Genomic DNA, 22,905 nt, shown 5'->3' with positions numbered 1-22,905 from the left:
TGTATGTTTCTTTATTATTGTAGATGACTGCGCTTCAGAAGAGACACGAAAGTGTTCAAATGTGTACGGACAAACAGAAATCCACCAACCAATGCCTGAATGAGCGACTGCAACAGTTGATGCATGATCTGGAGGAAGCCCAAGAGAAGATCAGCAGTTTGCAGATGAATCTTCAGGCCAGAAATGAGGTGATCCAGGCTACAAATGAAACACTGCTTGTGAAGGTAAGTATAAAGCATTAAAACTGAAGCTCTGATCTGTTTTTGACACATCACAGTTCTTATGTACTAAGCCATCAGTTCTGAATAGTCCTCACGTTACATAGGTTGTTTTTCAATCACTTTATGATCAATCCGGTCTGTCTGAACTAAGTACATTTTGCTCTGAAAGCTCGGTGCTTTTTGTGCTCATGAATGTTTGAAATTCAACTTTCATAGTGAAAGCTGATGTTTTTACCAGCTACCTGTTTGCATTTTTTCTAAGAGGCCGTAATTTGAAAGGCAGGTTCAGTCTCCAAGTCATTGCAAAGACCTTTTTTTTACCCAAAAACTAACATCACTTTCGTAGGATTGCACATGTTTGGAGTAGATTAGAAATGTGAAGATGAGTAAGAGAAATTCTAGAAGCCTTATTATTCCAAAGAAATTTAGAATCTAATTGTTTTTAAATCTAGTAGGTATATATACAGGGCACATGGAGAAGACAAATGCAATTATAGGAAAAATCCTAATTTTTATGCAATTCAAACAACCCCACCAGGAAAGAAAAAGAGGGTTCCATGAAGAAAGAAGTTTATCAACTTTATCTAAACAATCAATGATATTGGCCGGGACAGAATCTTTAATGGAAGGATTAAACCAGACACCTAAAAATGTAATCTTGGAAGGATTCCAATAAAAACCTGTGGGACTAAAAGAATGGGTAATGTTGAACTTAGTAAGTGGAAGGATTTTCAGTTTTATCTGAACTGATCTTATAACCTGAAGAACATACCTGGTAAGGATGAACACAAGGAAGTGATCAATAACAGCACAGGGTGAACACGGCACATCAAGGGAGTGAGAAAATGAGTCGACGCACTGTTGAAACATAACAAGACAAGAATACAACAAACAGATGGGAACCTGCACAGAAAGACGTTAGTTCAATAAAAAAATACATAACATGGTAAGGGCAATAAAAGTTGTAAGACCGAAGTTGAATAAAACAAAATAAAATCTTAAATTGCTATGCAATAATTGAAAAAGAACAAAGTGCAGTCATTTTACAGAAGGGCCAGAAGTTTCCATGTTACTGGAAGAATGAAGGCGGAGGAACTCTCGAACATCCACAGGGCATGTGAAGGAAGATGTTTTATTCTGAAAAGTGACTTTAAAGAGAATAGGATGGAACAGGCTAAAGTGGGGACCTAAAGAGCGAAGTATCAAAATTTCTTTCCGCTTGGCAGCTGTAGGTTTTGAAACAACCTGTCTAAGAAAAACGTTATTCCCCTGCCATAAAAGTTATTTGGATTTCACTGCATTGAGGACTTTCAATAAGTCCATAAATTTAAGAAAGAAAATAACAACTCCTCTGGCTTTAGCTGAGGGAGATGAAAATTGAGAACAATGTCCAAGGTGATGGGCTCTCTGTATATTCAGTGATGTGGAGGAAGGAAGGCCCACCAATTGAGGTAAGAAGGACGTAAAAGAAGCAACTGGATCATTACCTTCCAGAAGACCATAAAGGTGCAGGTTAATTCCTCCTATTTCTATTTTCCAAGTCTTCCGTGTGAGCTTTCAATAATGCCACCTTCTTTTCCAAACCAGAGATTTTAGGAGTCTTGTCTTGCACATCACTGACTCGTTGCTCAAGTAATGAAACTCTTGTTTTCTTTTGAGACCACTTGTCATCTAGATTCTGTATATTCAAGTTGGTTTCTTGCAAAAATGGACGTAGCGCAGATATTTCATCAAGCACAAGTTCAAGAGAAATAGGAGAAGATAACTTAACAGGAGAGGGTGGATCCTGCTTAACTCTCTTGTGCGTAGACAATGGCACAGTATGACGATTTTAGCATGAAGCGAGGACGAGGAAGACGTGTTTGGTGAGGGAGAAGGGCTACTCAAAGAGCACTTGTAAGATTTTTAACCAAGCAATACTTTCTGTGAGGAATACAATATGTGATGAGGAGAAGCTTTAGATTGCTTTAATCTTCCCATAAAGTATGAAATGCTGTCTTCATTTGCACCAAAGCACAGGCCACAAGCAAGGTATGAAGAGATTGGAGCCACAGCAAAAACCACCAGCAACCTCAATGAAGAGATCGAATGCAGGACCAATGTGCACAGCAGCGTCAGAAAAACTATATTACGTGCTCAAAAACAAATAAATATGATTAAAGCATAAACTCAAAAGTAGCAAAAAAGACAACAACAAAAAACCTGTGAGTAGGATTTTGACATCGCAGGGGAGAGAAGAACACTGAGGAGCAGAGAAGTTCAATACAAAATGGCCGTCTGCATGAAGAGACACGAAGTGGGCATGTTTACAGTCCAAAAACGAGTCACAAATGGTAGGCGAAAGTATTTGCATGTTCCTCATGCCTTCCGCCATTAGAGTCAGCCTTTCTCCCGATGCGGGACCAAAAGAACAATTTGAGCCGTAGAAAACCCATCCGTTTAAGCACGGAGCTCCCAGGTTACGTAGCCATATTAGCCCGTGGTCAAGCTCTACCCCACTAGAAATGTCCTTTTGCTTGTCTTTACAAAATTAATATCTGTAATATACTTACTCCTAGGGGCTTTTAGCCAGCCATTTTTACCCATAGGCCTGTTGTCGATTTAGTCACGTTTTTCGTCCGTCTAGCAGCTGACCTAGCTATGAAATTTTGCATAAAAAATTGACAAAGCCAAAAGACTGGCAGCCAAGGTCAGACCAATTGGCTTTGTTGACGCTTGTTCCGTATTTCAGCTCCCATCCATTCTTTTTCCACACTTAGGTTGATGGCTTGTAATATTTTAGCACCTTTTGGTCAATCCCTCATTTTCTGGTACCACTACTGATAATGCCAGGGGAAAGTATAGCAACTTATAAAGTGCTATTGTTTTTGCTTACTTTATCTTCCTCAGCCATTTATTCAATAGACTTTGGGTAATGGTGTTATTGAACATTCATAAGCCCTTAGTAAAAATAATGGGCAGATACTTCACCTGTTTTCATTTGTCCAATACAGGGCTAACATTTTATCAGTAGCCTCTTGGTCATTCCTGAAGAGCATCATCAGGGAATAAACCACGCATATGCCCCTGTTGTCTCAACCAAACTCTGTTTGTGCCAAAATATGTCTTAACCTTCCCTGCAAATTGTTCCATGAACATTTTGATTGATAACATCATGTCCTGGTTTCATTCCGCTGCACTATGGAATATGCCAGGTAGTTTCCTGGTCACCAGAACTTTAGACTTAGGGTAAACATCACACACCCTAATAATTGTGAACATAACACCACAAACCTAATTTGACTTTCAACTTGTCTAAGAATGTCCACCATCCATAACAAACCACTTTTCGGCTTCCAAAGTTATCAGTACGTTTATATATTCCCCCTGTTTGTGCTATGCGTTATGAGAGCACATTTCTGAGTATTATGGCATGCTTGAGAATCTAGGATAAAGCTACTTTATCTAGGTCAATCGGGTATGGTTGCAAAGAATCCAGTCTGTTGCTGAGAATCTTCATGAGTAATGTTGCCTCAACATTTATAAGTTAAGTTGGCCTGTAGTCTATGCACAGATAAGTGCCGCTCTCCCACAGTTGTAATTGCCGCCTCTGTTACTGTTGCGCTAACTGAATGAATGAAGTAGTGTGGCTCACTGGTTAGAGGCGGCAGACCCGAGAGCAGAGGACGGCCCGGGACCAGGGTTCGATTCCCGGCGCGGCAGGTTTCTGGACCAGGGTCAGCGGACTCGATAATTCTCTCGCCTCGGTGCCCACTCTGATCAGCGACCACACTCGGCAACTCTGGGCATTAGCTTGCCTCATCTTCACTAACGGCCCCACCAGACTGCCGGGGATGCCTGGTCTCACCCTGGAGATACCCATTAAGGGACCATCTCTCAGGGAAGCCAGGAAGGGTTTCGCAGCGGTCGAAGCGCCTTGGGACCCTACGGGTAAGTAGTGCGCTATATAAATGCCAATACATTTACATTTACATTTACAATGAATGAAATAAAAATCTTACTTATTGGCTCAATCAACAGAGCTGCTACTACTAATTTTTCTTGACTTGCCAGGGATTTATAACATTGTGATGTCCCCAAAGTATGTATGTTGCTGTACGCATTGGGTGCAATTGCTGTATAAAGATGTTTATAGAATTTCAGTGATGATAAACCACCCTCAGACAGCACCATGTGAGTTTAATGCACTGACTCCATATAGACATGCTTGTTAGAATAAACACAGGTTCCTTATCAAGTGACCAAAGATCCACCTTAAGTCATTATATCGCTTGGCCCACACGTACTACCCTGCAGAAATTCCCCTCAAACCATGACTTTATGAAATATATAAACCTGATACATAAAAAGTTGCATAAAAACAGTAGAATTGACGTTACCTGCAAGGCTTTAAGTGGGATGAAAAAACTGGGTCAGCCCTGCCATGCATCAGGGCTTAGATTAATGAATTTCAGTGTGGCAATCCGCATCACCGCACTGAAATGGAAAGTCATGCATTATAGGCATAGTGCCTGTATCTGCTGTCAAGCCATAGCGCTTCTATCCTGACTGAAACTAGCTGGCATGCCAGCTCTTGCTAATTGAAGCAACCTTAATGCGCATGAGTGTTTTTCTACTGCCTCCTGTCGTCCCTACAAGCTGGTCCCTACGAATTTCCTCGCCCCGCCAGGGACTAATGCAGCAGGCTGTGACGTTTCTCCCAGTTCTGTGTTAACTGACAGCTCTACATGCGTGGGAATTTCAAAACGGAAACGTGCACTTAGGGAAGTTAAACGTTCTGATTTGGTCAATTACATATCAACCCCAAGATGGTGGCACTCCAGTGATTTAGCGGCAACAGCAGTGAGCTACTGAGCATATGGTATCATGGGCGGTCGAGAGAGGGCAGCACTTAGAAGAGGCACAGGTAAGCCTGGTGAACACCAGCGGGAGCTAAGAAAGCCGGTGAAAGCGGCACCCGCAATTAAAGGTGAGGAAGGGGCAGGCTCACGACCGAGACTTCACGTCTGGCATGGCCGCAACGCATTGGAAGCACACCCGGAAAACGCGACCTGAGACGGCCGGTGTTCTATCCAGCTGTGTACCCTGTCTAACTGTGTACCCCCTACACTTTGCGCATGCGCTGTGCATGCGTGTTTAGGTGTATTTTGGGTGCGCAGCAGCCTTATCCGCACCCTGTCTGGCTGTTTACCCCCTGCGGATAGTGTTAATATTGGTACCGGGTAGTGCTATCAGCGTTGTTACACTTTTTTCCCATTTGAAGGTGAGTTGCAGGGGCGGATTGGCAATGCTGGCATTCGGGCATCGGCCGAAGGGCCGGTATCTCCGTGCCCTCTGTGGGCCGTTTTTTTTTCTCCGCTTTCCCAGCCGCACAGTGAAGCTGCCTTAATTTCTCTGTCTCCGTGATCTCTGTGGACTAGGAAAGGGGAGAAAAAACAACGCCCACAGAGGGCACGGAGACAGAGACAGAGAAATGAATGCAGCTTTACTGTGCAGTGATTATCCGCTGTGGCCTCTCCTTCACCCCCTGCCCAGCAAAGCAATCAGGCTGAGGGTGGCTGGGGAGGGTGTGTTTTTTTGCAAAAATCGGCCTCCCTGGGGGCCAGTTGTTGCTCAGGCCTTTGAGCCATTTTCACCTCGGCCCCCCTGGGGTCCACGCAGCACATAAACAGTGTTAGTTTTTTTTTTTTAATTTAATGCGATTTTATATAGCGCAAACTTTACCAGAAGGTGTCGGAGCGCTTTACATAAGAATCAGTTGCGAAACATAAGGATTTAGGATTAGATGCGTTACATAAAAGATACAAGCAGAACAAATTGCAAATGTACAAGTAGTAAAGTCACTCAAGGAAGAGAAACAAATGGATTTACTCTAAGAGTCACATAGGAATTGCCCTGAGGCCTGGAGGGCTGGGGAGGGCTGATTAATTTACTAATTGCAGGGGCATCACTGCTGTTCATGTGCTCCTGAGATGAAGGTCTAGGGAGGGCTGAGTAGGTTAGTAATAGTAGGGGCTACGCTGCTTATTAGGTGCTCCTTCCCTGAAGGGCTCAAATAATTTTGTGACAGAAGGGGGCCATGCTGTTTTTTTAGTTGCTCAGCATGGCGCCATTGTCACCTTTCCCCTGTGTCTCCTGTGCAAGAACAGTATCCTCTCACTTTAATTCATTTCTGGGCCAAACATCTTAAGGATTTTGGGGGCCCTGGGCAAACATATTTTTGGACCCCTGTTCGGAACAAATTTGAATTTATAATCCAATTTCTGATCTTTGATGCCCTCTTTCAGCTGGTTACTGGACAGTGCACTAACATACTTGTCCAAATTCCTAATGTATTTACATCTAATATTCAAGGACATTGATGTGTGTAACCAAATGGTGTTTCATGAAAGGGCACGCCCCTTGAATGTGGGCCACGCCCCTTAATTGTGGGCCACGCCCCTTGAATGTGGGCCACTTTTTTCGTCAGTGCCCGGGCCAAATTGTGATCCCAATCTGACCCTGGTGAGTTGTAATGACATTATACTGTAATGTAGGCCAATGCGGGCACGTCTAGAGCGAAGCAGACAGACCGAACCGGTCTATATCTCCTCCCCCGTGACATAGGGGGTACACAGATCGTCGGGGGTCCACACATGGATAGAACACCGGCGGGCCTCACTGCCCTGTGGCCTGCACTAACTAAAGCTGCTAGCGAATGTCGCCCGGGGGACCACAATGACCTAAAATGCTTTCTGAGACACGCCCACTCTCACGGGATGCGCACCCCTAACACTACAGAGCCTGGTTGCCCCCTACCATCTTGCAATGACCCCGGGCCTGCAACCGCTGAGACACAATTGGACAGCATATAGGCTTTTAGGGCTAAGGGGGAATCACTGAGTGGAAATGCACCAAAACAGGCATAACCGCCTGATGAGCAGGCGAGAGCTGCGTGCAGCATGGGAGCAGAGAAGCCGAAGCGCCCTGAGGGTGCCCATGCAAGGCATGTATAGTCTCTGCAGTTTCCTGATCGCACCGTTCCCCATTTGTGTGTCACCTATGGTCTGTCTGTTTCTATGTTATTATTATTAGTTTTAAATCCTTCATGAAGCTGTGGGCATATTCTGTTCTGTCTAAGGAGCTGTCACTGGGAAAGGGGTGTCGGCGTAAGCTGCGTAAATACAAACCTCAGCGTCACTAGTGGCTGTTTGCTTTTTGCCAAACTTTTTGTATTGCCCTGCCACACATTGTTTCGTTTGGAACAAATATCTCTCAAAAACATTATGATACACTTTTGTTGACTGTATTTATTTTATTTGCAAACTTTTTATAGTGCTGTGCTGTAAGCTAAAATGTATCTGGGCACTTTAACTCCATTTAGGAAATGCTGCAAATTTGACAAGCCATTACTCTGCAGAGAATTACAGAGCTCCACTAACTATAACCACCATCATACTAGCGTTAATTGTCTGTATTTTCTGACCACTACCAATTTTGATTATGTTCTATCCTTCTGAGACCACTTGAGGAGTGGGTGGAGGCAGGTAGGTGCGCTGCTTTGGTGCAGTCACAGTCTCACACAGAACCAGTTGCAGATGGAATTTCCCAGAAGCACTATTGCAGCCATTGAAGATGTTAGAGTTTCTGGTTCCTCAAATAGGTGTAATTTCTGATATTTATATGATTCCCTTCTCCTCATTGCTTCAATTTTTCTCGTGTGAAAGTGCCGCTCATAGTCATTAAATGTCACACATAATTACACTGAATTCATGAAAATGTCACACAGCAATCTGAAACCTTTGCAGCAATGCTGGGGTGGGGGGCTCTCAAAGGGGCGTGGCAGATGTAATAATGGGTGTGACTTAAAAACACCCAAGTTAAAAATCTGTGCCTACCATAGTATGGCTCACGACTGGTATTTTGCTGCATCTGTCATTGCATCCAGATATATGATACAACAAGCCAGGACTATTGGCTTTGTCAATGGTTGTTAGTTGCATAAGATAAAGAAGCAGAAACTATGGCTTTGTTGTATATATTTTTGAAAATGTTTCAGTTCTGAAATGATTAGACTGTGCAAGAACTATAACGAGTCTTTGAAGTTACATCACAGGCAGTGAAGGGTGGCACTGCTGCAGAGTTAAGATTTTTTGTTTCACCCTTGGGATGAGGGCAAATTTAAGAGCCCGATAGAGACCCGTCTCACACCTGCTTTTTTTGCTCCGGCTGGGCCCGGCCCACTTAAAGCCCTGGTTAACTGTGTGCAATTGTAGTGTTTGTGAGTAAAACTGTTACCGGTACATTTTGAAAAAGAGCTACATATTGCTGCTGTTAACCCCTCCCATGCTAGTGACGGAAACGTTCCGTCACGAGCCTCGGGTGGGCTGTGCTGGTGACGGAACGGTTCCGTCACGGCCCGCTCGCCGCGCCTGCGCGGTGCGAATTCTGCGCCTGCGCTCGGTGTTCTCAAGAGCGGGCGGGGCCGTGACGGAACCATTCCGTCACAAGCACAGCTCACCCGAGGCTCGTGACAGAGCGGTTCCGCCATGAGCACGGGAGCGCCGCGCGGCCCCGCCTCCCCCTTAGCGCTGCGGCGGAATAGCCGCCGCAGCGAAGGGGTTAAAGGTCGACAATCACTTTGCTATTCAGAGCATGCAATTGTTGTTCAACTTTATGTGTAGGTGTTCTGTTCTACAAATGTGAAAAAAATACATTTTTCGTTTAAAAAAAGATGTTTATAGATCTTCAAAAACAGTACTCACACTACCTCTTCTGCAGCAATCGCCTCACCCATGATGTTTTGCGTTGCCAAATACAGACTTGTAAATTCTTCTAGGTTGTCGGTTACTGTTTTTCTCGTAGAACGTTTAGCCTCAATAGCCCATGGTTCACCTTATTAGTTAGAGGGAAAGTTCCACACAAGACCTTTTTGGAAGTTGAATAGCCTGCATCACAGTTGGTCATTTTATGTTTTTTAAGTGTAACTTTTGTCACTTAATTCCACCTTTAACAGGTAGGCAGCTGTCCCCTTTCTCTCCATGCGCTATTCTCTGGCACAGTTCCAGTGGAAGAAAAGCACATGTTGCTGTGTTAGGGGGAACAAACGAGGGTTCGGCTTGAGCGCAGTAAGGCTACGCCTGAATTAGTATGAAAACGAAACAAATGCCAGTACTGCTCTTGTTATTTTGTCAAAGATACAAGGAGCTGAGTGTGCCTTTCTCAGCTTCGTTGACCAATTATTCAGTCCACACCTAATGTTTATAAGAAGGAATTTTATTTTCTACTTCCAAGAATTCGTATTTTCTTTGTACTTTTTTCAAAGGGCTTTTTCAAATTTATATATACATAAAAAGAAAGATTAAATAACAAATACAACGATTGGGCAAGGGAATTACAAAAAATACAATCTCAAGTGAGAATAAAGTGTGAGTGATGCGGGAGTATATACAAGACACAACAAATATCCACTACTGTTCTCTCAAAATTCGCAAGTTCACCAAACATACTACAGTCATTCTACATGAAAACACTAAGACAGGTGAGGGAATTGGTGGGGTTATGTACAAGGGACAAAGACTCTTTATCTACTATATACAATTCGAATAGGCAGAAGAAATCAAAGAAGTTCTATTCTACATGAAAAACACAATCCAAAAGAATGTATACTCGGTCAAATCAATTTGAATGCACTATATGCACAACCTAGATGAATCTCAATCAGCCAGATGACACAAGGTCACCATGGGGAGAAATTGAAAGATTATTCTATCTAGAGGGGTCGACGCGTTTCAAATCCCATTATTTCCTGGGATTCTCCTCAGGACCAGAAACAGACATGGATCTGTAAAACATAAAACAGAAATAGAAAACACTCAGTCAACTGTCTACACACCAGCGGGAAACTCAACAATGCACTCTGCCTTGCACACACACTAGTAGTACCTGTCAGGGTTTCTTGGTGGATTATTTGAAGAAAGCTGTAAAGAGGAAGGGGTGCGCCATGAATAACTAGATCAAGAAAACGGCATGGCTGAAAAGAACGGTAAGAAGGGCGTTGTTCTACTTACTGCGACGTATTTTGTAGTCTCCTTCGGGAGGTTCACGGTTTTCGAGTCTGATGTCAATCAGAAGTTGGAAGCGGAGCCTGCGGTTAAGGGTCCATCTGTCAATAGATCATCGAAAGCGTGTGAATGCGATTACATATTACCGTCCTAGTTGCCGTGCTTTGTTAGAAATGGTGAAACAATCCCCGTGGGCTCTTACCATCCGCCGTCTCTGTCCGTAGCCTTCGTTTGGCAATTGAATTGGGCGCCGTGCTAAGTGGTCATAACTGAGGCCATTTAAACAGGCGTCATCCAGGTGTCTAAGGATTCTGGGATTTGTAGTCTGTATTTTCTTGTTCTATAAATGGTACAGTTCCGACATTTCATTCAATCCTTTTGTGGTGGTGTTGAATTTAAGGATAAGCATTGCCTCCCGTTGTCTAAGTCTGGCTTCTAAGTCACCTCCTCTCTTGTCTGGGTCAATTTTAGAAATGACCGTCCATTTAAGGTCTGTTTCAATGTGTCCTTTTTCTAGCCAATGTTGGACTAGTGGAGCTGTGAGGATTTTCGTCTTTATTCTCGACCTATGTTGTGAGATACGTTGTCTTATCTCCTGGTTTGTCTTGCCAATGTATAACTGACCGCAGGGGCACACAATTCCATAGACCACGTTACGAGTTTTGCAATTTGAAAAATTCTCATGCTTCCAGAAAATACCGTCATGTTCAAACAATGATCCTTCCAATGTTATTGGGCAATTAACACATGTTCCACATCTGTGATGGCCTTTTACCGGTGGCAAACCTACATACTCTCTCAGTGTGGGAGTTGGTGTTTTTGGTACCATTGCACGTACAAGTTGATTGGCAATGCTTTTGTCGTTTTTAAAAGCAAAAAGTGGTTTGTTTTTAAACTGGGGATCCAATTCTTCCAATAGGTGCCAATTTTGATGGATGGTTTTCTTCAACCAATTTGAAGATGGGCAATAGGTTGACACACACACTATTCTAGACAGTTTTACACGTTGTCTTCTTTTTAGTAGTTCTTCCCGTGGTGTCCACCACGCTCTTTTCTGTGCTTGTTTCAGCAATTTCGACGGATAGCCTCTTTGTAAAAGCCTCTCTCTTAGGGCATTTGCATGTTCAGTATATTCATCCTTAAATGTGCAATTCCTCCTGATGCGGAGGAATTGGCCCACTGGTAAGTTTTGCTTTAAGCTTCGGGGATGGTTACTCGAAAAGTCAAGGGCCTTATTCCTGTCTGATTTTTTCCGATATAGTGTTGTTACCAATTTGTTTTCTACACAGTAGACCTCTACGTCTAAAAAGGTGATTCTAGTTTTTGAAAATTGGATACTGAATTGAATATCTTTGGTGCGATTATTTAGCCAGCCATGGAAATTATTCAATTCTGCCTCACTGTCTGTCCATATTAGGAAGATGTCGTCAATAAATCGTGCCCATCCTCTAATTTGGTCTTTGTACGGGTTGTTATTGTATATGAAGCACTCCTCATATTGACTCATATAAAGTACGGCAAGCTCTGGGGCAAAGGGGCAGCCCATCGCTACTCCCTTAGTTTGAAAGTAAAAATCATCTTTGAACTTAAAATAAATGGTTTTTCGATTTCTTTCTAAAACCATTTATGACACACGTAAAGTCTTATTTACAAGACACTACAGATTTTATTTCCAAGTTGGACACCATACCGTTCACCGAGAATCAAGGCCTACTCGTAAGTATGGATATAGTGTCATTGTACACACAGATTCCACAAGACCAAGCCCTAGAGGTCCTTGAAATATATCTGGACAAAAGAGAGAGACCTATGAAAATTCCGACAAATTTTATCTTGGAACTTGCCAAAATAGCTCTGACCAGAAATTATTACGGAGAAAATCAGACAGGAATAAGGCCCTTGACTTTTCGAGTAACCATCCCCGAAGCTTAAAGCAAAACTTACCAGTGGGCCAATTCCTCCGCATCAGGAGGAATTGCACATTTAAGGATGAATATACTGAACATGCAAATGCCCTAAGAGAGAGGCTTTTACAAAGAGGCTATCCGTCGAAATTGCTGAAACAAGCACAGAAAAGAGCGTGGTGGACACCACGGGAAGAACTACTAAAAAGAAGACAACGTGTAAAACTGTCTAGAATAGTGTGTGTGTCAACCTATTGCCCATCTTCAAATTGGTTGAAGAAAACCATCCATCAAAATTGGCACCTATTGGAAGAATTGGATCCCCAGTTTAAAAACAAACCACTTTTTGCTTTTAAAAACGACAAAAGCATTGCCAATCAACTTGTACGTGCAATGGTACCAAAAACACCAACTCCCACACTGAGAGAGTATGTAGGTTTGCCACCGGTAAAAGGCCATCACAGATGTGGAACATGTGTTAATTGCCCATTAACATTGGAAGGATCATTGTTTGAACATGACGGTATTTTCTGGAAGCATGAGAATTTTTCAAATTGCAAAACTCGTAACGTGGTCTATGGAATTGTGTGCCCCTGCGGTCAGTTATACATTGGCAAGACAAACCAGGAGATAAGACAACGTATCTCACAACATAGGTCGAGAATAAAGACGAAAATCCTCACAGCTCCACTAGTCCAACATTGGCTAGAAAAAGGACACATTGAAACAGACCTTAAATGGACGGTCATTTCTAAAATTGACCCAGACAAGAGAGGAGGTGACTTAGAAGCCAGACTTAGACAACGGGAGGCAATGCTTATCCTTAAATTCAACACCACCACAAAAGGATTGAATGAAATGTCGGAACTGTACCATTTATAGAACAAGAAAATACAGACTACAAATCCCAGAATCCTTAGACACCTGGATGACGCCTGTTTAAATGGCCTCAGTTATGACCATTTAGCACGGCGCCCAATTCAATTGCCAAACGAAGGCTACGGACAGAGACGGCGGATGGTAAGAGCCCACGGGGATTGTTTCACCATTTCTAACAAAGCACGGCAACTAGGACGGTAATATGTAATCGCATTCACACGCTTTCGATGATCTATTGACAGATGGACCCTTAACCACAGGCTCCGCTTCCAACTTCTGATTGACATCAGACTCGAAAACCGTGAACCTCCCGAAGGAGACTACAAAATACGTCGCAGTAAGTAGAACAACGCCCTTCTTCCCGTTCTTTTCAGCCATGCCGTTTTCTTGATCTAGTTATTCATGGCGCACCCCTTCCTCTTTACAGCTTTCTTCAAAGAATCCACCAAGAAACCCTGACAGGTACTACTAGTGTGTGTGCAAGGCAGAGTGCATTGTTGAGTTTCCCGCTGGTGTGTAGACAGTTGACTGAGTGTTTTCTATTTCTGTTTTATGTTTTACAGATCCATGTCTGTTTCTGGTCCTGAGGAGAATCCCAGGAAATAATGGGATTCGAAACGCGTCGACCCCTCTAGATAGAATAATCTTTCAATTTCTCCCCATGGTGACCTGTGTCATCTGGCTGATTGAGATTCATCTAGGTTGTGCATATAGTGCATTCAAATTGATTTGACCGAGTATACATTCTTTTGGATTGTGTTTTTCATGTAGAATAGAACTTCTTTGATTTCTTCTGCCTATTCGAATTGTATATAGTAGATAAAGAGTCTTTGTCCCTTGTACATAACCCCACCAATTCCCTCACCTGTCTTAGTGTTTTCATGTAGAATGACTGTAGTATGTTTGGTGAACTTGCGAATTTTGAGAGAACAGTAGTGGATATTTGTTTTGTCTTGTATATACTCCCGCATCACTCACACTTTATTTCACTTGAGATTGTATTTTTTGTAATTCCCTTGCCCAATCGTTGTATTTGTTATTTAATCTTTCTTTTTATGTATATATAAATTTGAAAAAGCCCTTTGAAAAAAGTACAAAGAAAATACGAATTCTTGGAAGTAGAAAATAAAATTCCTTCTTATAAACATTAGGTGTGGACTGAATAATTGGTCAACGAAGCTGAGAAAGGCACACTCGGCTCCTTGTATCTTTGACAAAATAACAAGAGCAGTACTGGCATTTGTTTCGTTTTCATAGCTGTGTTAGGGGGATCACAGCATGATGGCGCCTTCAAAGTGTCAGCTACTAATGTTGGAAGTTGGCAGAAGTTACGCTGGAGGCAAAAAAGGACTTCATAGTTCTGGGATTTCGGATTATGGCTTATTCAGTGCTGCAAACAGGTTGGGTGGAACTTTCCCTTTGTAAAAACACATTCTGAGTGCCTTGTCAATGTCAGTCAGTCAGTAGAAGTACGTTTATTTAGACCATTGATCTCTAAACTGCATAAAAATTATTACTTTACTTTATTATTCTTTATTTCGGCAAAAATATTTACCATAAAAGACATTTATACATTATAAAACATTTTAAAATATAATAATTTAGCAGATACGGCAAGTCCTTTGCATAGAGTTACATCACATTGCAATATAATTGTTTGCTTGCTAAGCAACCTTGATACATTTACTCCTAAGAGACCAAACAGCACCGAGGTACTTGGCTACTGTGAATACAATGTGATTGGACAAGTCAGTTTTAAGAACGCTAAAAGCGGTTGAGCATTCAGTAAATCTCAAGTTTCTGCACAGAGGAATAATCCATTTCCTGCGAGACGCCTGATAAACAGGGCAAAAAAAAATTATATGGAGCTCAGTCTCATCAGCCAATTTACAAGCAGGGCATATACTGTTTACATGTTCATTCCACTTGTTTGTGAATACTCGTACTGGGAGAGACCCATGTCTCCATTGCAAATACAGCTTCCTGAGCAGGGAGGGATAAAGATTGTCTAATACTGGCTCAAAAATATAAGTGTCCTTAGTCCAAAGAAATGAATCGGTTAATGTCCCATTGTTTTGGTGGCGGTACAATGCCGTTAGTTTGCAATATAGTATGTTTTGGCCAATAACTTTTTGGGAAGCAGTGGGCAAGCGGTTATAGGGTCGGTCCACAATTTCAAAAGGCCCAGGCCCTCCAGCTCTGTTTTTATAAATTTCAGCCATTTAATTTCTCCTGCGTTAGGGATTGCAAGTACCTCCTGAAGTCCTTGTCTGCAGCTCTTTAGTTCCGGGACAGACCATATCCTGAGCCAATATGCTAATGGTCGGAAGGCCAGTTCTTCGTTAAGGGGTCGCGTCCCAAGATCCATCCTTAAAGGAACAAGGGGGGTGCTGGGGGGAAGGGCTACAAACCTTCGGATAAACTTGTTCTCCTCTTTTAGCAGATCCTGGGAGGGTACATGGCCCCAGAGCTCGCACCCATACATAGCAGCCCCCTTGCCTGTGCCCTGTAGATCTGCAGTGGTGGGCCCACAGGCCGGATGGATGACTTGTTATTACACAGAAGCTTCGTGATGCCGCCCGAATACTGAGTCAGTTTTAGGAGTGCCTTCTCTTGATGGGTGCACCAGGTAATTCTTTCATTTAGGATAATTCCTAGGTACTCGAAGGTCCTCACCCTTTCCAGTCTCTTATGTTCAATAGTTGGGGAGGATCGGAATTTTGGGGGGGGATTAAACACCATAAATTTGGTCTTCGAGGTGTTAATTTCTAGGCCATATTCCCCACAGAAACCCACAAAACCATTGAGTACTCTCTGGATACCCATCATGGACTTAGAGAGCAACAAGGTATCATCGGCGTACATAATGGCCGGTACTCTGGATCCTGCTAGCTTGGGAGCATCAGAATTGGCCACCCCATTGAGGTAAGAGATAACCCCGTTGACGTTGAGGCAGAACAGGGTTGGTGCTAATACGCAGCCCTGCCTTACCCCTATGTCAACGGGGAACCTATTTGACAAGGCGCCATCCTTGCCACATCTTACTTGTGCAAAATTGTCAGTGTGGAGATGAACAATCATCTCCAGCAGGCCCTTGGGGACACCCAATCTGGCTAGCACATCCCATAGTTTATTACGGGGGCCCAGGTCGAACGCTGCCCTCAGGTCCACGAATACAGTATAGAGGCTGCCTCCCCCCAACTGTACCGTTTTCCAATGGATGAGGGCAAGACGGAAGACCTGGTCCGTCGTTGAAACTTTCTCTCTGAAACCGGCCTGAAGGGGACTCAGTATGTCGTGTTCCGTCATCCACTCTGATAGACGGTCCAACAATAGCCTGGCGAATAGCTTTTGTGAAACGTCTATCAGGCTTATTGGCCTGTAATTGACCGGGAGCAGAGGGGAACCCTTTTTAAACATAGGTACGATCTCTGCCCCCAGCCAAGTGGGGGGATCATCATACCATTCAGGATAGCGTTAAACAGCACCTTGAGGTACGGGGCCCAAATTTTTACTTTGTGTTTATATAAATCACCTGGAAGCCTATCGAGGCCTGGCGCCTTTTCGGGCGCTAGCCCCAGGATCGCCATAGTAACCTCTTCCAAGGTGAATTCATCCATGGGTACCGCGTTTTCGGTGTGTTGATCCAATATATGTTCTAAAGGAGTCTCTGGGCGTTCAGGTTTATGTGAACTATACAGATTTTTTAAATGTTCCTCCCAAACTACAGGTGCTATATTTGCTTCGACTGCGGGTAGGGGTTCTGCTGATCCATGCTTAACAATTTGCCAGAACTTCCGGCTGTCACCAGTGTTAAGTGCGGCTGTCATATCAGACCAGTGTCCCTCATCCCACTCTATTTTTGCGTTGTGTAGGGTGGATTTATAGGCAAGTCGGTTCGCCCTGATTTCGCTTAGGCTCTCACTTTTTTTGAGTGACTCTAGCAGTGTAGCTTTTGCTCTCCTACAGGAAGCGTTGAACCATGTGGCTCTTTTCTTCTTATGTTTCTTAGGCCTAGACACAGGGTTTAGTACTTCTGCCATGTTGATACATAACTCAGAGTGAATAACCCCAAGCACAGGGAAATCACCAATATTAATTACATTGTTATTGGGTGACTCAAGTACTTCTAAAGCAGGAGGATCATTGGCAGTGACTGAGTGCGAAGTAAGGGCATTGACTTGTTCTAGTGCGTTGACCACCGCTACATACAGTTTTTGAATATTATTTGGGTTTATTAGGAATTTTAGCCACTTAATTCTGCGCCTACTGCTTTGCAGAACCAAAGCAGCTGAAGAGGCTGAATTTTCTTCTGCTGAACCCATAGGGAGACCCTGAGCCATAAATGTTAATGAAAGAGCATTATGGTCGCTATCATTCCTAAAGACTATCCTAAAGTCCTGTACTTTATCCCAATCCTTCAACGAGACCATGATATAGTCTATTCTGGACTCGTAACCTGGCCTGTTGAAGGTGCATTTAGGTGGGATATCTCCTTCGACTCGGCCATTACATGCCCTCAGTGAGTGGCGAAGCGTTAGGGAGGTAAGTTGGGTGGCGATAGGTGTCCAAGCCTTTACCGGTGGAGCTGCCGGGGGGGGATCCCCCAAAGATCATCCTCATCACTCGTAACACCCACTAGATGGTCTGGGAGAGGCTCATATTGTGTATTAAAGTCCCCCCCCCCACGATGATTGTGGAGCTTAGTCTAGCAGAGTCAAGGAATAATGCTAAATCCTCGATTGTTCTCGAGGTGCCTGCTACCCCTACCGCTCTAGCGTATACATTAATTAGTGCTATGCTAGGGCCATGTGCCCATTCCAGCACAACGCACTGGAAATCAGCTGAGTCGGTTTCGTGAGGTGTTGCCCTACAACCAAGATGAGAAGCCACCCAGATCAGAAGCCCCCCCGATGGGCGACCCTTCCCGCACCAGTTTGCCAAAGTTTCAAACGAAGCATATCCTGTGTGGGAATGCTTCTTCCTGGCCCATGTTTCTTGGAACAAACATATATCGTAGCCTTCTATTAGTTCCAGCCACTCAGAGGAGCCTTTTTTGTTGGACAGCCCTGCGATGTTCCAAGATAGAATAGAGAGTCAGCCAGGGGTCACAAACTGATCGGTGTCGTTAGTCCCCTGGGAAGCCCCCCTTGCCCTTAGATGTCTGTCCAAATAATTGTGAGGCGTGCATTCTTTTATCATTGGGGTTAATTGAAACATTTCCTCTAGAGGAGAATTATACTTAGTAGTTAAACCACTATTAACACTGAGTGACTTGTTAGATATAGTTATCAGGGTATGTGTAGTTCCTTCTAAATGGTCAGCGGAAAGATCCTCTTCATGCCTATTCTCATCTGCAGATTGAGTGAAGTCTCCAGACCGTGACATTGATGGAATGGAGGCAGATCGTTCCAAAGGGTGGGCAGAGCAGTTAAATAAATCTGCTTGTGGTGGTTTAATTGTAAGCTTATGAGAGAGTCAATGCACTTCCTCAAGGCACCCAAATCTATTGTAGACTGGGGCTCCTGACCACCCACTATGTGTGTTTGCCCATTGGTTATAAGTCCCACCATGCATACGTATCCTCTCTGGGATCCAACTCCAGTTTCCTCCTGTATTATAATGAGGGAGTGGAGGATAGAAGAAAGTTAGGGGTCTTGTTGCTATAGGTGAGTTCGCGGTGTTATAATTCCAGGTGTGGATATGGTGTGCGGTATTGGGATTTTCGAATGAAACAATCACACAGTCACCATCAAAAGACTTATGCGAGGTACCTATCCAGGGTACTCGGCGCACCATGAGAATTTTGCTTCTCAGATGGTTGGATATGAAAGAATCACGTTAGTGTTAGATTCCTTACCTTAGAATATCCCCAGGCATCAGTCTGGATCCGGAAACTTTTGCGTAGCAGTACCCCTGCGCGTCGGTAGGCGTCGTCTGCAGGCGTCCCCTTTGGCTCCGCGTCCGTCGTCGGCGTCGTGCGCCGTGATGACGTCGCTGGAGTATATAGACGCCGCCTCCGCGCGCTGACGTCAGTTCTTCTTTTTTCCGCGCCAGTAAGCGCAGATCCGAAGAGCAGTACTCCGGTATTTTGACCAACTTTGTTAAAACTTCTAATCTCTTTTTGGTGCCTGGTAGGATGCCCGGTTTCAAGAATTGTGACGGGTGTGACCGCACGATGTGGGTCACGGACCATCACCGACTCTGTCTCCGGTGCCTGGGCCCCGACCACGACGTGGACGCCTGCGTCGACTGCCGGGCTCTCACTAACAAGGCTAGACGGGAGCGGTCCCGCAAGCTGCTTGAGCTCCGGGTGTCGGCCCCGCGTCGGGAGCGGTCCCGGTCCGGCCGGAGGTCCAGGGAGCGTTCGAGGTAGCGGTCGCGGAGCCGCGCCGAACGCTCCGGAAGTCGTCACCATTCGTCGGGCTCTTCAGGTAAGAAACACAAGAAGTCGGGGCGTCGTCATCGTACCCCCGACTCCCCCCGACGCTCGCGCGACGCGGCCGGGGGTTCGGGTGACCCCAACCCCGCGGCTCCGCGAGAGTCGCCGGCGCGGCCTGCCCCATACCCTCCGGTCCCTGGGCACGGCGCGACGCCTGAGGAGATTGAGGCGTTCCTCATGGCCATGAGGGCGCTCAGTTCTCCGACGGGGCCTACGGCGTCTTAGGGCCCAGTGCTACCGTCTGGGGGCCCTAGCGGGTCGGGTGTCCCTGACTCGACGCCATCGGGTGCTCCGGCCCCGGTGCCGCCGACGGCTCCGACCCCGGCGCCGCAAGGGCCTTCGGGGTCGACGCCGGCTGGCCTACCGGCCGGTCCGGCACCGATTCCATCGGGGTTGCCCCCGACGCCGTCCCCGCGCGGCGCCGGTTCTCCTGTGCCGGCTTCGGCCGGCGCCGGGGCTCCGGCAAAGGCTCCGGGCGGCGCCGTCCCCATTCCCTCCCCGAATCCGGACGCGGAGTCGGACTGGCGTCGATCGACGCCGGGCTCGACGCCGATGGGGCCTGTGAACCCCGAGGAGCCGGTCTACATAGTTGACTCCGAGTATGGAGATGATGAAGAGTACGGGGAAGGTTGGGAGGGGTCTGAGGACCCTCTGTCACGTGAGTGCCAGTATGACCCGGACTGGACAGGTGATTTGGGGGACGCCAGTGGTCTGGACGACTCTCCTAACCCTGGCTTTGTCTCTCCTCCTTCCGTGGCGTCGGAGGAGGGAGCTGCTTATTCGGTGGTGCTGATGAGGGCTGCCAAGGCCTTACACCTTGAGCTCCCCGTCGCGGCCGTGAGGCCTAACATCCTCACTGAGGTCTTCAAACCGCAGTCATGCCCAAAGGAGCCACTGCTGCCGTTTAACGAAGCCTTGTCAGACGTTCTGTTGGGCACGTGGTCCAGGCCCGCTTCAGGTTCGCCTGTTGATCGGAACGTGGCCAGACGCCACCGTCCTTGTCCGGACGACCCCAAATTCCTGTCCACCCATCCCACCCCCGAGAGTCTGGTGATCCAGGCCTCTACCTCCCAGACCGCATTCCCGTCGGCCCCGCCCGATCGGGAATCCAAGAGGTATGACCAGTATGGTAAGAAGGTCTTCTCGTCCCTGAGTCTGGGACGGCGGTCTTGCAACACCGCATGCCTCTTGGGCCGTTACACCCACTCTGTGTGGGACACGGTGCGGAACTGCTGCCAGAATGCCCCATGGAGGTGCGGGCGAAGCTCGGCAAGGGCTGAGGGCCGAGACGCAGCTAAATATTCCATACTGTGTGGTCTTGATACGACCGACTCGCTGGGCAGAGCTATGTCAACGACGGTGGCGATTCGTCGCCACGCCTGGCTGAGATCCGCCAACTTTTCGGCAGATGTCCAAAATGCCTTGATGGACATGCCGTTCGATGGCTGTCGCCTCTTTGGTGACAAGGCGGACCACGCGCTGGAACGCTTCAAGGACTCCAGGGTCACGGCCAAGTCCTTGGGTCTTTCGACCCAGCGCCAGCAAACGGGTTCGTTTCGCTCCTTTCGTGGCCAAGGAAGGGGCGTCCCCACACGTGCTGCCAGCCACGCGCCGCAACAATCCTTTCAACGCGGTGGCGGCCGTGGAAACCGCCGTGGCGGCGGTCGGGGTCAACGGCGGGGTCAGACCACACCTCCCCCCGCAGCATCTGCCTCCAAATCCTCCTAGTCCGTGCTTTCGGCCCCATGTGACGCCAGTGGGTGGCAGGGTTAGCCATCACCACGCTCACTGGCGCACAATTACGTCGGACAGGTGGGTGCTGCAACTCGTCAGAAGGGGCTACTCCCTCCCCTTCGAGACCACTCCTCCAGCCATGCCACCGCAGAACCACCGTGTGTCGGGGGACCACTTGACACTTCTGCAGGAGGAAGTTACGGCCCTCTTGGCCAAGGGGGCCATCGAGCGCGTTCCTGGGCCAGAAGTAGGGCGTGGTTGCTATTCCCACTACTTTCTGGTACCCAAGAAGGACAAGGGGGGCCTACGTCCTATCTTGGATCTACGGAACGTCAACGGCTTCCTCCGGAAGGAGAAGTTCAAGATGTTGACATTGGCTCAGGTCTTGGCTGCTCTAGACCCGCAAGACTGGATGGTAGCGTTGGACTTGCAGGATGCGTATTTTCACATCCCCGTCCTGCCGGCCCACCGGCGTTACCTGCGGTTCACGGTAGGCCAGGAGCACTTTCAGTTTATCGTGCTCCCCTCGGCCTTACCAGCGCCCCACGGGTGTTCACAAAGGTGATGGCGGTGGTCGCAGCCCATCTGCGCAGGTTAGGGGTTTCAGTCTTCCCCTACCTAGACGACTAGTTGTTGAAGGCGGGCTCGCCCCAGACAGTCGTCCACCACCTTCAGATGACGGCAGACCTCTTGCACGACCTGGGGTTCTCCATCAATGTGCCGAAATCACACCTGTGTCCCTCTCAAAAGCTCCTTTTCATCGGAGCAGTTCTGGACTCGGCGCAGTTTCGGGTTTATTCCTCCGGAACGGCGGGTCCGGGATATACAGGCTTTGATTCCCATCTTTCAGCCGCTATCCCGGGTTTCGGTCAGGTTGACGCTGCGGCTGCTGGGGCTGATGGCCTCCTGCATCCTTCTGGTGCATCACGCCCGGTGGCGGATGCGGGCTCTGCTGTGGGACCTGAAGTTTCAGTGGGCCCAGCATCAGGGCAACTTGTCCGACCACGTCTTGATCTCGGAGGGCACTGCGAGACAACTGCAGTGGTGGCTTGCGGACCGCGATTGGGTCAGAGGCAGATCCCTCTCCCTTCCCCAACCGGAGCACGTAGTCGTGACGGACGCATCCCTCCAGGGCTGGGGTGGCCACTTGGGAGAGGCAGAGATCAGAGGCATCTGGTCTCCGGCGGAGTCCCGGCTCCATATCAACCTGTTGGAGCTGCGGGCGATTCGTCTAGCACTGAAGGCATTCCTCCCCTTTGTCAACGGGAGTGTAGTGCAGGTGTTCACCGACAACACCACCGCCATGTGGTACTGCAACAAACAGGGCGGAGTGGGGTCGTGGACCCTTTGCCAGGAGGCTCTGCGCCTCTGGCATTGGCTGGAACGTCAGGGCGTGACTTTGACGGTTCAACACCTGGCAGGTTCTCTGAACGCCAGGGCGGACGAACTCAGCCGTCGGTGCTCGATGGATCACGAATGGCGTCTGAACTCGGGCGTGGCGCAAGGCCTCTTTCTGCAATGGGGAGAGCCTTGGTTAGATCTATTCGCCACAGAAGAGACCGCGCAATGTCATCAGTTCTGCGCGTTGGAGTTTCCAAGACGGCACTCGCACGGCGACGCCTTTCGGCGCGAGTGGAGTTGCGGTCTGTTATACGCCTTTCCGCCTATACCACTTCTGCCCA

The 22,905-nt window shown here is 46.8% G+C and overlaps 1 protein-coding gene across 3 annotated transcripts in view; it reads left to right on the top strand.

Annotated features, from left to right (window-relative positions):
* Nucleotides 1-22,905, top strand: part of CCDC18 (coiled-coil domain containing 18) — a 1,483,839-nt gene that overhangs the window by 1,269,686 nt on the left and 191,248 nt on the right. For all 3 annotated transcript variants that reach the window (XM_086953919.1, XM_086953920.1, XM_086953918.1), the window contains one exon: nt 24-224. In XM_086953919.1, coding sequence (XP_086810045.1) covers nt 24-224 — 201 coding nt within the window. The remainder of the gene's footprint in view (nt 1-23; nt 225-22,905) is intronic.

This window comes from Lissotriton vulgaris, chromosome 1_1 (assembly GCF_964263255.1).
Source record: "Lissotriton vulgaris chromosome 1_1, aLisVul1.2, whole genome shotgun sequence".
In the NCBI taxonomy this organism is placed as follows: Eukaryota; Metazoa; Chordata; class Amphibia; order Caudata; family Salamandridae; genus Lissotriton; species Lissotriton vulgaris.
This window is presented reverse-complemented; position numbering and strand designations above follow the sequence as displayed.